We start from the raw sequence: 21326 nt of genomic DNA, 5'->3' as shown, positions 1-21326 counted from the left end.
GAGTCGGACCATGCTGGAGTCACATCTATAAGAGGATTGAATAGCTAATTTGAAGATTTCCCTTAAGTTCTGGAGCCATCTAATATGCAAAATATGTGTACTCTAGTTTTATATTGGTAGCTGCCAAAATAATAGTTTACGTGAATCTTACCAAAGTCTGATGCAAGGAAACCATTTGATTTTATTAGAGTTGTCATCTGGCAATGTATAACAAAGACCATTTCATAACTTAACTGAAAATTCAGCAGGACAAAGAGAACAGGATAATATGGAAAAACTCTGGAAAGTTACATCTACAGAGACCCCAAACTTGAATTTCAGTTACATTTTGGAGCTGTCACATGTTCAAAATATACACATTTGTACATAATTATAACCAAAAAAGTGGTACTAACAATAAACAAAAACTGGTAACCGTAATTAATGTTATGAATCCACAGACAATGCCAGGGCAAATAAACTAAAGATATAATGGCCCGAATATAATATTGGAATGTAATAGATAAAAACCAGTAATGGTAGGATGTCACAAGACTCGTTGACAGGAAGTCCCACTCACTGAAAACTCTATTTATAAATAAAATATATTTACAAAAAATGATGTAAAGGAATCAACAATTGTCAAGATTGGCTTATTATAAGGTAATGAATGAAAGACCAACTTGGCACAATGAGAGCCAAAATAAAGGTTTCTTTATTTGCTCCTTCCAAAGACGAGATTTAATCAGCCCATACCAAATATAGTACTGGAATTTAACAGAAAACACCAGTGAAGGTAGGATAGGATGTCAAAAGCCACATATAGAGAAAAGCCCTATGCACGCAGTTTCTGAATTACCCATATTCCACATCCAAAATACATATTTACAAGAGTGCTCTCAGAGATCTATTCACAATTGTGTTCATAGACCACCTGCTGTACATCATAACACAGTTCTATTCAAAGTTCAGATATCTTCTACCACAAGAACAGCATGTAGAAGCACTATAAGTTAGGCTCATCTTCATAAGGTCTAACAAACTTTGTGAATTCTTGTTGGATCATCTCCCCACCACGCACAGGATCAAAACCGCATTTGTAAAAACTGCATTAATAATACATTGAAGTCGGTCATGAGTACTCCCTTGCACTATATGTGGGACAAAAAAAATCTAAGCGAACAAAAATAGTTTCCTGTCACAGATAATCATATTGGCATACCTTCCATCTGTACCTACAATTAGGACAGTATTTCTCTGGGCCCCAAACGCAACAATTGCCTGCATTTCCTCTGGCAAGTGGAATTGAGCAAATGACCATTCCGAACTGAAGTAACTAGGAAGAACACCTGGTGTGGTACAGCCAATGAAACAAGAATTAGCACATTTCAGAGCTTTTGAGAAAATCTGATAGTAATTGTGTAAGTAGAAGATGCAATCAACAACAAAGTTTGACATCCTTTCAACAAATCATAATTATACTATGTAAAGACAACTTAATTTTTACCTTTCATAAAAGAAAGACTTGAACTGGGGTTAGATGCAAGAATAGCAGCAGAATCTGCATCCGATACAATACTGTTATTGCCATCACAGACATCTTCCTTTGGGCTTTGGTTAGATGCCAAACTAGCAACATCTCCATTGTTGTCTTGAGACATAAATGCTCGGAGCCCAAATACATGTACTGTCCCTTTGTCGCTTGAAAGTGCAAGCCACTGAGCATTGGAAGAAAACGCCAGACTATATATTTGTGCTCTGTCTGATCCCCGTCTCAACTGCAGAAACTTACAGTCTAAGAGCTACAACTGGGATGAACTAAAATCTGAAAAAAGAAATGCTGTAGATCTTTCTTAAGAGAATTATCACATTTGTTATTGATTATACATTAGAACATCAGTCCAATAATTCATTTCACGATCCATTGAAGCTTAAAGTGTGCTTAGAGCAAAACCATGATAGAAGAAGCCATATAAAAAATATATAATTATGCCCCCAGTGCAATACGAAAGACTTTGTACATTTAGACCAAATTCAAGGCTGAATAAGCCAAGAAATTTAAACTAGGTTGGCAGAGAACTTTGCAGTTTTAAGAAAGTGACTTAAAGCAATAGAAGCAAGCAGTCCATTCATCAAAAGTTCTAGTGAATATATGAAGGTCAAAGCCACATGTAAAACTCTTTCCTTCAACTGATTTACCTATGTTTTCCATGATGCTGCAGCAAGTCCCATTTGGAAAGAGCAGCCCTGTTAAAAAATGCTTTCTGCTCCAAATGCTCCATATTAACTCTACATGGAATTTTCTTCATTTAGAAGATTTTTCCATTGATCAAAAACTCCACATAGCAAAAATCCCATTAGCAGTACTGTGCTAGCTTCAATGCCAGATGATATTGTTTTCCATCCATTATGAGTTATCTGATATCATTTTGTCACAATCTCAATATATTTCCTTAGAGCTCACATATTTTTATGCACCATGCTGCGGTTCTATATTTACTTATTTCATGTCAAAGCCATTTGATGGACCTAAAATTGTCCAAAAGGTTGTTCTTGCCATTGTTCAGTACATCCATCTTAGGCTCTCTGCTGGAGTCGCTGAGAATCAACGTGAAAGGATCAATCAACTCCCTGAGATCAATCTTGCTCGTCTACTAACCACAAACCATCAAGTCAATGTTCTCCCTGGCAATACCCAACCGCACCATGTTCATATCTAGATTTTTCCACATGATCTTTCTCACCCTAGGCGGAGTGCCTTTCACAAGGGACTGAACAAGGATATCGCTTGAGGGCATCTGAAAGTTCTTCACAGAAGAGTCGTTGATATCCAGATTATCCTCTCCCATCGAGGAATCATCCCTGTATTGGAACTAAATGAGCTTTGGGGGAGAGTCAGAACCTCTTTTGGCCTTCACTACCAGGAATCTTCTTCTGTTTTTTCTTGGTAAATTTACTTGTTTCATCTTGCTAGTTCCCTCCTCATTATTAGTCTGCATATCCTTGTTTTCCTCGTTATACTCTTCATCAGAGGAAATAACCACCTTAGCTTGTCTTTTGGTCGAGGAACCTTGGAATCTTTCCTAACATAGCTCATAGGGGCTTTGGAAGAAGAACTCATTCCCTTACCCTTAGTATTGGTGATCTCCAGGTCTTCCGAGTGCATTCCCTCACTATCTTTAGTTTCCGAAAAATCCTGTGCCAATTCAGACTCCTCGTCATCTTCCTCAGAAGCACCCTTCTCCGCAATAAATTTCCCAATAGAATGAGCCTTAATATACTCATAAATAAGTAACATGAGGCCATCATGCAAGGGCGGGTTAGTAAGCACTTTTTCTCTCATACCATTAATATTGAAATTTAGAGAAGTACACAAGTAGTAGGAAATAGAAATTTTAGTTCCATGACTGAAGTGGTTTAGAAGAACAAAGTGATGGGAACAAACGCAAGCGAACCTACCATCCAGGGTAACATAATACACAATAGCACGTAGGACGAATCTCCATAGCTTTTTAATACATTGAGAATGGTAATAAGTTTTACCTCCCTTAATTAGGGCTTTGCTTTCTCCCAGCTCCTTCTGGGATTCCTCAATAGTGGCATCCGAAAATTTCCTATACCTGTAGAATTTCTTCCCCACAATGGAATGCTCGTCACCTTGGAAATGAGGTCCTTCGTGACAGTGAGGCTCCAACCACCCACATTTATGGTGCCCTCAAACCAGCTCCTCGGAAATAGATTTGTAACTTCAGGCTTACCTCATGTAATCTCTCCATGAATGGAGCCAAACCACCCTTTTGCAAAATCTCCCACACCTTGGTCCGCCTTCTCTATTTATCAAAGTTTGGAGGCTCCCTTCTCCCGCACTACCCACCCATATTTCTTCTCTGCAACTCACTCACCAAGGGTCTCACACAGAAAAGGAAAGTTTTAATGCATACAACCACGTGATGGTGAGAAATAATAAAAGCCAGGGCACTCAAAAATACCCACAAAACATGCAGCCAAAGGTAAAACCATAACTACACCCATCCCTACAATCCTGTGAGCACCTTGTAATCACAAACCATCCCATCTAAGTACCATCATCATAATTATATATAAAGCCCTCCTTAGCATTTATTAAAATCATAATTAGTGCTTGCCATGACCTCGGCGAGGAGAGCCACATCACGTTGCCAAATCATCTTTTGGTTGATCTTCACTGCCACTGAGTCAGGAGCCATATTAGACTCTCAATACACATGTGAAATGTGATATCTGTGCATGATTCTTAGGATAACTAAGGTCTCTTCAATAATATTTTCAATTGTCGATGGGGGTTTAGAAATCCCCTTCAAACAATTAATAATGTTATTTGAGTCTCCCTCCAACCAAAGTTTAGCGATGCCCATGTCTCTAGCTAACTTGGTAACTTGAAGGGCAGCAATCACCTCCAAATAGTGGTTGGACTACTTTCCCAAGGGAAATGCCACCGCAGCCAGTCATTGGCCAAAATGATTTATTATCGGTCACCCACACCCAACCAGCCCAGGATTACCTTTGGCTGCCCCATCAAAATTAGCTTTACACCAATCCCCTGGGTGAAATAACCATCTGCTTTCCTTCCTCTTGCAATCAGTACGATTAGCTTCAAGCATAGAATCAATGACCTTATTGAGATTAGGATAGCCAACACCCCTAGAATTAAAATTCTCCATGATAGCATTTTCAATCTTAGCAAAGACCACCCTTGTGGGGGAAGGTTTGTCTCTGAAGATTCCGTTATTCCGCTTTTTCCAAATGCCCCAAAGAATATGAGGAAGCACCGGAACCCACAACCTTTTAAACTCTTTTGAGGTATTGAAATGAAAGACCATTGGATAAAACAATCAGTCATGCTTGTAAGAAAGATCCAGGATAGATTGTCTTTTCCAGAAAAAAAGAAAAAATAGCTCTGGAATAAGGAGAATGAATGAAAAGGTGGTTAACAGATTCAGCATCAGAGCAGCAGAGGATACACATATTGGGGATACAGAAGCATCTTTTACACAAATTATCAATAGTGAGTATTCTATTTTGAAGGAGAATCCAGAAAAAAATATTAATTTGTCAAAATGATTGTTGTGTATATCCAATTAAGGAATTTATAAGTGATTTTTTTAAGCCTTCAATGATGCATGTTTTGTTGACAAACTCATTAACAAACAGGAGCGATGAAAGAAAAAAATAAATAGTTACGTTCTATTTTGACCGTAGCTAGGATACTACTAGAGGATATTCTTCTATCAACTGTCTATGCAAGGCAAAATTAATAAATTTTGCATTATGAAAACGATATTTGTTGCCAACAGTAACTTAACTTGTATTCAGTACAACGAGGTAACAGCAGGCCAACTATGCCTATGGCAGTCCTTGTGTGCTAATCAAGTTGTACAACATATGAAACAAGATAACCCTTTATTGTGGCTTTGCTTGTGTATATAAAAGATTTGCAACAGGGTATATGTATTAAATATTTTTTTATAATCAGGATTCGCCATTGGCCTATTGTTTGCTTAGATCTGCAGTTTGATGGAGGTTTTGAGGTAACACCAAAACAAGGTTGAGGGCAGCACCCCTCGGGGGAATGGCGGGGGGAGAGAGGGAGAGAAGGTGGGGGGAATAGATGAAGAAGGATAAAAAGAGAGATAGGTCTAGAGTTTGGGTGAGATGGAGTGAGAGAATGCTGATTGGGGATTGTTAATTACTGAAATTTGACTATGTTTGAAAATTTATAGGATCTTGTAAAACATGAAGCTGCATTATAACTCGTAGAGATATTAAACCACTTTCAGACTTCCTGCCAGTATAAACATAAAATATAACATGATGTAAGAAAGGAAAAGCACATATTGAAATGTGACATGCACTGAAATGTAATATTTTGACGAAGAAAATTAGAGTGGCTTGAAATCAAGAATGGGAAGTTAAATGTTATCTTCCATGCATATAGTGAAACGTGTCTTACACTTATAAGTGTAATAATTTACGTATATATGTTGATAAAGAAAATTAGAGCAGCACGAAAACAAGTATGGGGAGTTAAATGTTATCTTCCATGCACATTAAAATGTGACATTTCAGTCACACTCAAATGTATATATTTTGACAAAGAAAATTAGAGTGGCTAGAAGACAAAGACAGGAGTTAAATGTTATCTTCCATATATGTAGACTGGGCACACCTCATAAAGAAAAATGCATAAAGATTTTATGAGTTTTATAAAAAAAAAGTAAAATAGCCAATTCTATTTCCCATGCTTTGCTAAGACTTGGTGAGTCTGCCCGAGTCTCCAGACTTGACAAGGCACCTCGCCTTGGGACTTGCCAAGTACTCACAAGTCTGGGTTAGTCTCATTACGATGAAGGTAGCATTACACCACAAGGAAATAAAAACGCTCAAATACCTACTTTTAATCCACTTCCCCTACCCTTAACCATTAATCCTAAAACTAAAACCAACTAGCTTCAAGCAATCCTGACCTTCAGCACCTGCCAACAAATCATGTACTGCCACGTCTCTTTTGTTGATATTGTGGCGACTAATCATCTTGTGGGTATTGATGTTGTGGCGACTGCTCATGTAGTTGCTGGAGGTGAGGGACGGTAGCCCTGAACCTTGAAATGTTTTTTTTTTGGGGAAAAGAAAACTGCCATTGTAAAAACCCTAAAATGGTAGATTTTAGAGGTTGCCCTAAAACACTGTTATAAGCAGCTGAGATGCATAACGCATTGTAATGTTGGTGTATGTTTTTGCTGGATAATAAAAAAGTTGAAGGTTGTGTAGGTGGGCGTAGCCCAGGTTTTGGGTGAACCACGTTAATCTATGTGTTATCTATGTTCTTTGTGTATTCTTCTTTTGTTTCTGCATATAACTGTTTATTCTCATAATGTTCCGGATCTGTCAAACCCTAACATCTTTCCCAAATATAAAATCTCTCCCTTTCTAAGCTCACTGCAAACTAGTCATCAAACTAAAATATTGTGAGAATTGTATGCCCTATACACAAAACAAATAGATTGCTTAGAAAAACACGGAACAAGATGATGCACTATGTTGCCTGTTATATAGCAATAAAATAATTGTTCTTCATAACTTCAAAGTTCAGGCATCAATAAAGCAAATCAACAAGAATAATTAATATCTTCTCCAGGCCAAAATGAATTGGATTTTAAGTTAATGCACATGCTTCAGCTTCAAGGTGAAAAAATGCACTTGAAGAAGCTCAGTCAAGCTACACAACATTACTTTATCTAGGATGTGCTATATTCATGAAAGGATCATTCGTGTAGTAGTGAACATCTTTATAACTTACAAAGCCAAAAGCAATGGCTGTGCTCTTCGCTCCAGTTTCCATCGTGTAACGTCTACCAAAGCTTCTTTAGATTATAATTCTTCCCACCTTATGCAACTAGTCTCATAGAACAAATTCCAATATCTCACTCCAGAAACTCGTCCCAATAATTTTTTGTGGCAGTTGTGTGCTAGAACCGTTTATAACCATGCGCAATATACAGATTGCTTTAAAAAATGTACAACAGGATTATAAGCTAGGTTCCATTATAAGGATGCTTACATATGCAACCAAAAATGATTGTACACCATAATTTCAGATATCAGTAAATCAAATAGATAATGATGACACTTTATATGCTAAAGGTGATAATGATTTTGGACTTCAGGTGCATAAAATTTGCCCTTAATGAAGCTCAGTCAAGATCCACACATTCTTTCATCTAGAATATGCTCTAGTTAAAAGAGGATCATTCCTATATTAGTGCATATATTTTATCTTCTGTCAATCAATGACAGTGCTCTTGGCTTCAGGTTCCATAATCTGGCCACCATGGAAGACTCTTTCATTGTGATTCTACACCAGATATAATTAGTCTCAAAAATAAATTCTATCACTTCCAATTTTTCACCCCAAACTTGTCATCCTGCCAGATTGTTGGGATAATTGTATTCTAGCACCCACTCTAGCCTATATGCAAATGAAAATCAAACAGGTTGATTGCAGAAAAACAGAACATGATGACAAGCTAGGTTTCGTGATAACAATGCCTATTTTTCTAACTTACCCAGTTCTCTCCCTGGGCCCTCTGGAACATGTAAATTTTGAGCCTGTCCATGGTCCTAGTCCTGGTTTTCCTGTGGTTCCATTTGGGTTTGAACCTAGGCAGGCTGGTTCCCCTGGGCCAAACCTAGGTTGGACCAGGGCAGACCCAGGCAGACCAAGTGCAAACCAGGTACAGTTCCACTGAGAAACATTCTATAATTTAGTGCAGAAAACAATTATTACAGAATTTGAGTAGGATCTTTAAAATTGCAAAACAAAAATTGCTGAAGTTCAGATATTTATTACATCAAATCAAACTAGCCCTCAAGATTTCTTCCTGTAAAAATTTTCTATCCACTTGCTGGTAATGACCCCTGACTAATTAATTGCAAGCTCTCTATAGCGATAATAATGATAAATCATATTTTAAGCATTAAAAAATAATCTCAATAGGTGAAGGGAGTTGCAAACTTCTTTTATAACATTTTTCAAGTAGGATGTTAATTACAAACAAACAAGCTCTCTGTAAAGGGAGAAAGTACTAAGCATTTGAGTCATTATAAGTTACTGGCAGCTATAAAACGAGCAGAAGAAAACTAGGTTATAACTCCTAGAACCTTAATTACCTGTTCCGGCCTTCTATAATCATTTATGTCTATTCATCCGCAACTCCTAAATGAGCATGAGATCATCCACCCATTACAGCTCAATTATTTGAAGTTTCAAATCCATAAAGCGGTTAATAAAACAGCAGAGCAAGGAGAAGCAGATCAGATCAAGCAGTTAAGAAAACAGCAGAGCAAGGAGAAGCAGATAAGATCGAGCAGTTAATGAGGCAGGAGACGGAAGAGACGCTCTCAATCTCTGTCTCGCCAACATAAAGGCTTGTATTCATAAATTGGAAGGTAAAGGTGATGATGTCTCCTCCACCAATCAACCCAATTGATGAATTTGCATATCATGTCAAAGCCTGTGAAAGAGAATTCCATTCATTACAGCAGACTAAGGCTGATCCCATTGGCATTGGCAATGCTTGTGAATCAAGTGGTGCCTTTGTTGAAGAGGAAGATGAAGATTTAAAAAATCCATTAGATGATTGAAACTTAGTATAGTGTTTTTGTTTTTTTTATGATACTATGTGGCATTCTAATCTTAATTAATGCTTCTAGGCAGCATATACGTGTGTGTGTGTGTGTGTGTGTGTCTATGTGTGTGTGTGTGTATATATTACCTAATTTTGTACTAATGAGCCCAAACCCCATTTCAAAATTTTGTCATACCGACAAACTGAATCTTTAAACCCAAATTTGAACTATTTTTTGACAACAAAAATTATTGTCATGCATAACAAAAGACATCAAGGATCAAATACATAAAGATGTATATTAATATTGCACACAATAGGGTAAAATGATTTTGAACTGCAACTTCTCATATAAAAAAAAAAAATCACTTCGTGCTCAATCAAACTGCACAACATCCCTTCATCTAGGATGCTCTACATTTACAGAAGGATCATTCTTCTATTAGTTCACGTTTGTTTTGCTCAAGTTGATATATTCCTCTTCAAAGACAATGGAATGGCTGTGCTCTTGGCTCTAGGTAATGTTGTGTGTTCAAATCAGACATGAAATTCTACACAGGTTCAGTGTGAACATTTGAAAAGCACAAGTGGTTCAAGTTATTCTACTTTGCACTTCACTTTTAACTTTTAGGGTTCAAATGAAAATCTTTTACTTGATAAGTTAAAAGTTAGAAATACATTAGTGATTTACTCTTATCTTCCCCTTTGTCAGTAAAGCCAAGTTTTGGAGTATTAGATCTTTAGCTCAATTGGCATAAAGAAAGGAACAACATAGAAAGATCATAACTTACTGAAAATAGACAATTTCTGTGAAATTGTGAATAACATTAGCTGTGAAGGTTACTTTGCAAGTTTTTTGAAGTAAATAATAAATTATTTGAAGGCATAATTAATTTATTTCAGACTTCAGATGAAATGATTGCTTGTATATTGAGACATGAGAGATTATGCCCAGGGTTGTATATTGCACTTTGAGAAATTGTACATGGATTATGGTGCACGTATGAGGTTCAAGATATCATTGTGATTGAAACTGGATAGGAGGACATTATGCTCACAATACCATTCCTTTGATACCAAAGGTGATTAATGATACAAGGATGGAGTCACTATGCTGAGCACTTCACTTTGAGGTCATAAAAGTTCAAAGATAATTGCTGGTATCCAAGACTGTGGCGTTGATCAGGTCTAAGTAATTATAGGTCATGGAACCCCAAGGGGAGCAGCTAGTATTTGTAAGACAACTCCAAAGTGTGGTTTGAATGTTGTAATTGCAGAGATACCCAAAACTATTGACATTAATATTGCTTCCACTGACAGATCCATTGGCTTTGATATAACTGATGAGGAAGTCCAACGTCTATAAATGCAGCTTGTCTAGAAGCAACGTGTTGAGAATGGTATAGGCCTTGTGAAGCTTGTGGGTTGCTATAGTGGGTACACTGGCATGTATGCCAGAAGGGATGAGAATTGTTGTCTAATTCACGAATCGGCATATTACCTTAAAAGACAAGCACACTGTATCAATGAGCATGAATCCATGTTATGCTGCCTCACTGTAATGTGGATGGTATTTCAAGAGTAGTCATTGCTTGAGGATAAGCAATGTTCAGTCCAGAAGGATTGTTTCATCTAGAAGGAAAAATATTAATATTTTAAAATTAAATATAAGTGTTTTTGTAAACCTTTAGTTAATATTAGAAATATATATTACTAAAGAAAAATATTAACTTTAATAGTCTTGTTGTGATACTGCTATTAGGATTTAACTGTGTAGTTTTTGGGTCAAACTCATTGATCCATATTTCATGAGTAGTGATTCAACATGAATCCATCTCTCATGAGAATAAATGGAGTGCTCAGCACTCATTGGATCTAGGTGATGCTCACATTGGTGAAGCACCGGGACTTCCCAGGAGGTCACCCATCCCAGTACTACTCCAGCTTGAGCGTGCTTAACTACAGAGTTTCCTCCATGGTTAAATCCACTCTGCTTACAACCCCATTTGCAAAACCTTCACCAAGTGTTGTGTCTTATGAACCATTCATTAGAAAGCCCCTTAAGCTCATCAACTGATAAGTAGGAGATAATTTCCCCAAAAAGTCAAATTGTGATATTGCTATCAGGATTTAACTGTACAGTTTAACTCATTGACACATATTTCATGACTAGTGATTCAACAAGAATCCATCTCTCATGAGAATAAATGGAACACTCAGCACTCATTGGATCTAGGCAATGCTCACAGAAGTGAAGCACCGGGACTTCTCAGGAGGTCACCCATCCCAGTACTACTCCAGCTTGAGCACACTTAACTAGAGAGTTTCCTCCATGGTTAAACCCACTCTGCTTACAAACCCATTTGTAAAACCTCCACCAAGTATTGTGCCTTATGAACCATTCATCAGAAAGCCCCTTAAGCTCATCAGTTGATAAGTAGGAGATAATTTCCACAGCAACTCAAATTGTGATATTGCTATCAGGATTTAACTGTGTAGTTTTTTTGTCAAACTTGTTGACCAATATTTCATGAGTAGTGATTCGACATGAATCCATCTCTCATGAAAATAAATGGAACACTCAGCACTCATTGGATCTAGGTGATGCTCAATCCAATAGTCTTATCATAATGAATATAATTTACAACTTTTGGTGCCGATTTGATTTCCAACTCTTGAGGCCAATGAGGATCTGAAGGGCTTTTACTCCAGGTACAAAAGGAGATAAAATTTCTTTTAAAGGTAACTTTGGCTTACGTCTTGCTGATTCATATCTGTCGCACTTGGAAAAAAGCCCTCTAGAGGTAATCGTCACCAGGTTGAAAAAAAACACAACTCTAGTGTTTGCTAAGAGCTATTTCCATGCAGGAAATTGCATTGAATCTGTATATTCCAGATCAGCATAGTGGCATGAAGGAAGATCAGAAAATTGATTTTGCAGATTTTATTTCTACCTGCATTTTGGGATGAAAATTCTAGAGCACAGCCTTGAGGGAAGATGTCCAGCAGTGAGTATACCAAATAAACTGCTCCAGCTGCTGGGCATCATAAGCATTGGAGAAATCATTACGGTCAAGACCAACAAGGGTAGATCACTTGTTCTGCAGTTTCCTGGAACCTCATTTAGAGATCCTTCATACATCAACACCAGGCATGTCATTTTCTACCCAAATTCAAGGGCAAATGCAGGTTACCTATTCTGATCTATGTTTGTATTTGGCATCTTTGAAGGGCATCATTGTGTTTGTCCTAATCATGAGGTGGTAGCCAATAAGGGATAGATCTGACCTTGTCTGTTCCAATCAGCAAAGATGCAGAGACTGGATTCCAAAAAGGTTACATCAGGCAGAGGGTGTCAAAGCAGATTCATCCCCTCAAGTCTGAGGAAGAGTTGATCGATCTGAAGCAGGGGCAAGCAGACTGATCAGAACTTCCCCATTATCACATCATTATATATTAATAGGCTAAGAATAATCGTTCAATCATCTGGGAGTCTTACAGGGCCTGAAACAGGCATTGATCCCACTAGTGAACTGTTTGAAATATATTTATTCAAGACTGATTCCCCAATCTCAGTGTGCATAACTGTCCTAGATTATACCAGAGCCAATTGATCTAATATATCAGTGCCTATTTCTTGTAATGCTAGTTGCTTGTTGAATTAATTTGATCTGAGTTTGGGGTTAATCTCTTCAAGAGAGAAGTTAGCATTGTGTACAAACTATATGAACTGCATAGATGTTTTGCATCTGTTAAGGTGAAGTTATTATTTAACCCTAGAACATTACATCTGGCATCAGCAGCATTCTGCTGGTTCTGTTGCTGTAGAGATATAACTCTGCCCACCTTCAAATTGTGATCAGTGCTGAACTTGGGTGATTGGCCTTTTGTGATGTTCTTGTATTTTATCAGACTTTATTGGGAAATTTATGCCTCACCAACTGTGTTAACAGATATTGGTGATGCATAAATTTGATGTATGATTCTGTTAAAAAGATATGTTCCTAAATATTGCTAATGAATTTTTAAACTCCATTTCACCTCTAAACTATAATCCATTTCCAGCAAACAAGAATGAAGTATTTTTTTCTAAATCAGTTATAAATTATAATATGTTTTACTTTTCTGTTTTGTTCAATGACTACTAATGCTAATTGAATTTCTTTAGATATCAATCATGATATTATATTTATTTTTACGCAAAGGCATTTGACAATTTGTTGTATTAGACTTTTGTGGGCATGAGGTCTAACCAATCAAAATAAATTCAAACTTAAGTTCACCCTTGAGGGCAAAAACGTCTATAAATCCATTTCTATAGTAAAAACGGATTCCAAACTTTCCAGGATCCGCTACATTCTGGGCCATTATTTAAAACTTCTAAACACTTCTTTTTTTCCCTTTAAGGACCCCCAAGTTTGTTCAACATTGTGTCTCCTTCATTTACTGTTTTGGCTTTTTCAAATAAGTCCTGAAAAAATATTCATAATATTGTTCCTCTAGTGAAGTGACCCATTGATTCATTTTACACTTCCCAAAAGAGAACACTTTTCATGTTGAATTTCCAACCAATTGGATAGTATTCTAATGTATGCAGAAATCCAACCAACATCTTTGCCTAATCCTGATCGGAATAGAGACTGTTCCAGAATGGGTAGAAACATAACATGTAATTTTAAACTTTTAAGCCATCCATGACTCCATAGTATAAATCCAGATTTCACTCACTGATGATGAAATTTCCATCAGTAAATTCGATCTTAGCCATTCATGGGCAATTGATATATACCCTAACAGTGTCTCTTCTTGTGATGTTCTCTTTCCTCGATGGTTTACATGTTAGCCTCAAAAGTAACCTGTCAGTTGTGTGCTAAATCTTGGTTTTAAGTTTCATAATTCATACCCATAATGGAGGACATATTGCACATGTTTAGATACTATTTCCCCAGATGCTTTGTTATTTTTATTTATTAAATTAATAATTGCCAAGAAGAAATTAGTCATCTAATGATTTCAGAGATCAAACAAACATCTTTGCACAATTCCTACTGGAATATAATCTGTTCAGGAATGAGTAGCAACATAATTTCTACTTGAGAGCTTTTACAGTCCATGGCATAAATCCAGGTTTCACTCGCAAATGATGAACTTTCCATCAGTAAATTTCATCTTACTCATTCATGGACATTGGGTAAATCTCCTAAGAGTGTCACTCCCTTTGCTGTTCTCTTTCCTTAATAGCTTATGTGTTAGCCCTATAAGTAGCCTATGTGCTAAATATTGCCTTGATTTCAAGTTTCAAACCTATGGATAAGAACAGATTGTAGATCGTTTTATATACAAGTTCCCCAGATGCTTTATGGATTTTGTTTAATAAATCAATAATGCTCAAGAAGAAATGAAAGCCTCTAACCTAGAGACATAAAAAAATATTAGGACTCTGATCTAAGAAGATGCCATACACAATGCAGGATTTTCAGCTTCCACTGGGTATGCAATCACAAACATGATATCCATATAAGGGGAATGGCATATCTAATCTTTTGAAGTAAGACGTCCAAGTTCAAGTCATATTATTTACCAGTTCAAAAATTCTACAAATTAACAATTAGTGACACTTTAATAGAGCCACACAAAAGTTTCTTCTGCTAACCATGAGGTCACAAGGTCCACTCTCCCCCCAGCCCACATGGTACTGTAGGGCATGTTGTGGCAGTGTCATCAGTCACGTTAAAGTTTTACAAGCACACTGCAATTTAGGGGGGCTACCAGATTCCGGCAATCTGTAAAAATAGACCTACAAAATAATTGTCAGACGGTAATGTTTAACTAAAGCTAATAGAAAAGTGTAAAATTTCTAAACATTTCCAAGCTGGGTGATGTTTTAAGAAGACCAATGCAAAAGTTTTGTAATGTAATGAGCAGGAAATGAACCTATGGTGACTACAGTAAAATTTTCTAAAAAGTCAAATAATTGTCATAATGAAACAAGTACGAAATGCACCACTTATAAAATTCTAACTGTTAGCAAACTGGGTGATGTCGGTGTGAAATATGTAAGAAACACACCTCTTGCAACTTCAAAAAATCTAATTTTGAAAAATAATGTGAAAATTAAGTGACATCTAAGAAGAGCTATGCGGAAGTGCTGGAATGAAATAAGGCACAAATACATCTCTTTCAAATTTCAGAAATTCTACAAATTGTCATGAGATGTGACAAGGGAATGGACATTTCTGATATTCTATAAAAGTTTAAATGCAATTGTGAGTAATATCCTCTTCAAGAAATGGATAATGGCAATCAGAACTCCACTCCTCTGTTCCTGTTGCTTAAAAGGGTGTTCATAAGACATGACAAGGGGAATAGCAGAGCTATTCTCTTGAAGCAAGAAGCCCAAGTTCAAATCATGTTTACTTTACCAATTCTAAAATTCTAAAAAATATTAACAATTAGGCTGATGTTTATATAGAGCTACAAAAATCGTCAGCAGATGATCTTCAAGTAAACCTGTACCAACTACCAAGTACGAAATTTCTAAAAATTACCAAATTGGGTGATGCTTGAGTAAAGTTATGCTAAAGTGTTGGAATAGAATATGTAGGAAACAAACCTATTGCACAAAAATTAAAAAATTGGCATAATGAAACAAGTAGGGAATTCACTTTTCGCACTGACTCAAACATTCTAAACATTATCGAACAGTGTGATGTTTATGTAAAATTGTTCTCATGTGTTGTTATATGTGACAGTCACAAACACACCTCTTGCAACTTTGGAAAACTCTTGAAAAAAAATTTGCCAGACTGGGCAATGTACCAAGTAGAGCTAAGCATAAGTGCTGGAATGAAATAAGCTGAAAAAAAAACATTTCTTGCAAAATTCCAAAATTCTAAAAATTGTCAAACAGGGAGTTATAGAGATGTTCTCTTGCAGCAAAATGTCAATTTCAAGTCACATTCATTTTACCACTTCAAAAATTCTAAAAATTGTCAATTGAGTGACTTTTAATTAAAACTGTATAAGCAAATTCAAATCAAGTGGTGTTTAAGAAGAGCTATAAAAAAGTGCTGGAATGGAATAAGTAGGAATGCACCTGTAGCATGTAATGTCCCTGACTTTTAGAGAGGTTGGCTACCAGTATATTTTAATAATTATTTAAAGAGGTAATATTATATGAAACAAATAATTGATTTGATGAACATTATCGAACAACCCGACCTGAATTGTAATATGTTAGAGGGACAGTTTTCTAATCGTGGCTGACCTAAAGGGCAATCTATACATATTTGGATGGTGGATGTGAAGAGAGCATTAAATGGTTTCATTGGGAATTGCATTAAACAAATGTAGAAGTCATCTCAGCCACAAACCTGAGAGGTTTCAAAATTGGTAGGAGGAAATCCCCACCACTTATAATATTTTTCTAAGCATTGTATAAGAATAAGCCATGGTTACTCAGAGACCCATTTCCCAACCCCTGAGACATGTATCGGGGATAGAGACTTGTATCCAGTAGTAGAGACATCTCAGGAAACTTCCCAATGCACAAGGTTTTTTGGCTGCCATTGCCTACCATCTCTGTAGTCTCCCGACAAGAAAATGATGTATCCAACCAGAAAACTCAGGGAGAAACACATTAAAAGGCAAAAAAGTAAGGCAAATTTAATTAATAAAATAAGTCTGCATAAAGTTTCATGCAGATAGTTTAGATAATACAAAAATCCATGCAAAGTAGTTTAGATAATACAAAAATCCATGCAAAGTTATAGTGATCGGTTCTAGCAGCAGATAGACATTTTGAGAGGGGAATAAAAAGTTGTATGACTGGTTTCTTATCTTTGTAATAGTCTAAAGAGAATTTATCTTTAACATTTCCTGTTCTTGTATAACTAATTTAATATTTTTGTTTTCAAATTTCTATGTCATGATATTTTCTAGAAATTATCATATTATATTTTAAAATGGCATCTCCCAACCCCGTCTCCTATTTTTTAAAATTAGCCATAGCAGTACTGGTATCAGTCTACACCATCTCCAAGTACCATGCCTCCTGGTGACTGGAATAAATTACCTGCGATAACGAAGACCCAAGGAAACAAGGGTGAATATCAATAAGGAGTTTCCACAGGCAGAATAATTCCCACAGGAGACTGAATCAGTATTACTAGAGCCATTGAGAGTCACATAGAAGATCATATAAGACAGCATTCAGCCTTTGCATTGAGATCCGCTTTATCAAAAGAAGACATCCATATTTGCAGGCGCCCAATTGGCCATAAGGTTTGCCTAGATCAGGCTGTAGCTGCTCCCAAAATGGATTTGTGTCTAGCTGTAAGAGCTCTGCATGTTGGGTTGAGAACTCCATATTTCCTCTGATTTAAATGCTTATGAATGACAGAATTGGTGTCTGAAAACAAACTACTATTTCCTCTAGTTGATGTTTTTATTTGCTATATAACTGGAGGAAACCATATAACTATGAACTTATTGCATTCTGAAGTGTTGATCTGTTAGCAGTTTAACTTCTGCAATAAGTTTCAATTTTCCGTTGCTTTCTGAAATTCCATTTTCACAAACAAAGTAGTTTTTGATAGGTATCAAGGATCAGGAGTATACAGGAATTAAAAAAAAATTCATAGAAAGCTTCAACAGTTTTAGAAATTGTCAAACTGGACGATGTTTGAGTAGAGCTATACAGAGATGTCCGAATGGAACATGTAGAAAATGTGGTTCTTGCAAACTTAAAAATGCTCAAAATATTAATAATTGTTAAAATGCACAATGCTAAATTAGAGCTATGAAAAATGTTGAATGGATAAGTCAGAAAACTATCTCTTGAAAGTGTCAAAAAATTCTAAAAATTGCTAAAATCGGTGATGGGTTAAGTAGGTCTCCACAAAATTAGTGGAACAAAATAAATATGAAACACAACTTTTATATATATATATATATAGTCAAAACAGGTAATGCTTAAGTAGAATCATAAAAGGATTCAACCCATAGTATGTTAGTTGAGTGGTGGTGATATTGTGACCATCAAAGTTCAAACCCCACCATTTCAATTAGAGGTTTGTGCTTTTGTTGATCCAATATGTTCATGGATCTGAACGTCAGCATTGATAGTTGGAGATGAGGCCCCCAATTTGTGACCTCACTCATTCATAGCTCCCGATTAAAAATGTTGTTGAAAAATTTACTCTGCCATTTAATGGGCAAGAAACAAGTCTATTGAAAGTTTAATAATTCTAAAAAATTGCTAATCAGGTTATGTTTTAAGTAGAACAATGCTTAGAAAAATGAAAAATGGAATAAGTGGGAAGCACGGCTCGTACAAGCCTCACCAAAATCTAAAAACAAGTAGGAAGTACACCTCTTACAAGCCTCAACAAAATTTTAATTGTCAAACTATGTGAGGATTAAGTAAAGATATGCAGCAGTGCTAGAATTAAATATGTAGCAAGAATCAAGGAGTCTTAAAATTGCCAAACCAGGTAATGTTTGAAGTGGAACTATGAAAAAAATGCAGGAACAAAGCAATTCCCAGAAACGTACCTCTTGCAAACGGGTGCCATCCACCGTGTTAAAAATCCTGACGAGAGTACCCTTGTTACTAGAAGTCGCCAAGCGGAGGCCATCAGGGGAAAGAGCGAGACAAGCAAGGTGCGAATCATGAGCAGGAATGAACAGAGTCTTCCGAACCTGCCCAGAACCAAAGTGTTCAATCCGCACCTGCCCGCGGTGGAGGCCAGGGCAAGCGAGCACAGCATTGGGGGCGGAAGCCGAGAGAGCAAGAAGGCCCTTTGCATTGGGCAAGGTCTCGATTTGAAGAACGAGCTTCAAATCGGCTAAATTGTAGACATAAATCTTGTGCTCCAGGCACACAACGATCTTATCCCTTCGGAGACGCACGGCCCTTACCTGTGCCCTGAAGGAGAGCTCGCCGATGCAGCGCCCCTGGTGGTCGTCCCATATCATGACCTTGTTCGATGGGTATCGCGGGTTCGAACCCCCGCCGACGATGGCCAAGATGTTGCAGCGGAAGAGCATCTCCACGATTCCTATGCCTCCCCCGCCGCTGAACTCCCGCCGGAAGGTCTCCTTGAAGGGCTCACAGCTGTAGACTCTGAACCCTCCATCTGTGCCACAGGCTACACACCCGTAGTCCTGATTGAATCCCACAAAAAGTACTTTTCGACTGGGGGATTTTGTGTCCGTCGTCATTAGCTTTGAAGGTTGAGAAGATGCGTGAAGTCTGATGGTGTTCTTACTTACCACTGCCATGGTGGATTAAACCACATGAATCGACGCCCAAATATTTAAACACGCAGGCCCTGAATCCACATGAGAACCAATAGTTGCACAGTGAATTTGGTATGCATGCAGGTCGATTTTTGTGTCGTCTTTCTAATGCAAGTTCTGTCTAAAAATGGGATTTGTGTTTGTATACTACAATTATGAAGGAGTATTTCTATGAATAGAAAGGTATTTGTGATGTGAATATCAGGATTTAACTGTGTGATTTTGAGTCAAACTCGATGACCCATGTTTCATGAGTAGTGATTCAACATGAATCCATCTCTCATGAGAATAAATGGAACACTTAGCACTCATTGGATCTAGGTGATGCTCACAGGGGGTGAAGCACCGAGACTTTCCGGGAGGTCACCCATCCCAGTACTACTCCAACCCGAGCGCGCTTAACTACAGAGTTTCCTCCACAGTTAAACCCAAAGCTTGCAACCCCATTTGCAAAACCTTCACCAAGTGTTTCTTCATCAGGTGTTTTGCTTGACCGATATTTATAACTAGACATAATAAATCATTTTTAATGAGAATGTGTATTTCTTTATCAGATTTTTTTGATCTATATTTCTTTATCAGATCTTTTGATCTATATTTATAAGTAGGATTAACAAAAGTTCATCTCTTGTGAGAATGTCTTTTTTTAAGAAATAAGAATTTACAACTTGTTTAAGACTTTTGACAATCTTTATACTAATATAGAGATTCTATAAATTACATTGGCCTCATAGACATTATTAAAATCTTCCATCCATTCGTTCATTCAATGTACCTAGATGAACTACTTCAACTTAAACATTTAATTATAGAATTACTTTTTTATTTAGAAAAGAGTATATTTTTACTATTTTTAAAGATAAAAAATCTTTTAATTTTTTTTTAATTTTTAATTAACATTTAGTAAATGTTATTAAAATTCTTTCATTTATAGACAAGAGCCTACAACATAATGGTAACTTGTTAGCCTCTCATGTGGGAGGTCTTGAGTTTAAATTGACTTAACACATTAAAAAATTATATAATGGGGTCTAATAATTGTTGGTGTATTAAGACACTATTCTTAAAGACGTATTTCAATCCTATACACTACCAATTTTTTTGATGTTGATTGCATTCGTAAGCTTTCTATAATTAATTTAGTATATGCTAACTCGTTATTAGTTATGGTACATTCCAACTAATTAAAAATAATTTGTTTCTCTATAATATCAAAAAATATTTTTCTTAATTAAAGCATTTAAGTTTGTTTATTATTTTTTATATAAATATTTTAATTGTTGTTAGTTTTTGTAAAGAGTGTCTAATTTAGCATAGAAAATAAGGTAAAAAACATTGCTTTTATAAAACAATATGTTTTGAAAATTTTGTATATAAATGAAAAATTATTATAGCCACAGTCTTTTGCCTTAAAAATATTTTTTTTTGTCTAAAGATGAAATTTTTTAATGTATCTTTTAGTTATATTAGTGAGATGTTATTAAAATTATTTAATTTATTCATTAAATACCATCTTTTGAATGAAATTTGTTATTATTCTTTATCTTTACATGATCCTATTCTTTTTAGTTATGTTGACTTGTTTTAATCTAGATAGCCTGCTTCCTTCCTACTTTGAGAAAGTATCACTAGTTGTGTGGGTCTAATAATATTTGTATTGAGACACTCTTTTAATGGAAGTGTATTTTAATTATGGACTACAATCAAAATTCTTAATGTTGTTTAAATTTATCGTTGCCCATAATTAATTGGTATGACCTTTCTAACCAATCAAAAATGATTTTTTCTTTATAAGATCAAAATATTTTTTCTGAGAAGGAATGCCTTATGGGCAAATGCTCTGCAACTTGAGCTAGGGCATTCATGCCCTAGCTCTGTCTG

General features: G+C 36.3%; 1 protein-coding gene across 1 annotated transcript; it reads right to left on the bottom strand.

Moving 5' to 3' along the window:
* Positions 1 to 538: 538 nt before the first annotated feature.
* Positions 539 to 19557, bottom strand: LOC149540043 (autophagy-related protein 18a-like). The gene is made up of 4 exons (XM_089801233.1): positions 18699 to 19557; positions 1487 to 1757; positions 1202 to 1328; positions 539 to 1085 (listed from the first exon to the last, which is right to left on the bottom strand). Exons 1-4 carry the CDS (start codon positions 19425 to 19427, stop codon positions 986 to 988), a joined length of 1227 nt encoding a protein of 408 aa, XP_089657359.1. The 5' UTR covers positions 19428 to 19557; the 3' UTR covers positions 539 to 985.
* Between the last annotated feature and the right edge of the window lie 1769 nt (positions 19558 to 21326).

Source organism: Cupressus sempervirens, chromosome 9 (assembly GCF_028749045.1).
Source record: "Cupressus sempervirens isolate cs-2001-9-10 chromosome 9, ASM2874904v1, whole genome shotgun sequence".
In the NCBI taxonomy this organism is placed as follows: Eukaryota; Viridiplantae; Streptophyta; class Pinopsida; order Cupressales; family Cupressaceae; genus Cupressus; species Cupressus sempervirens.
The sequence above is the reverse complement of the archived record's forward strand: the minus strand, read 5'-3'. Positions and strand labels throughout refer to the sequence as shown.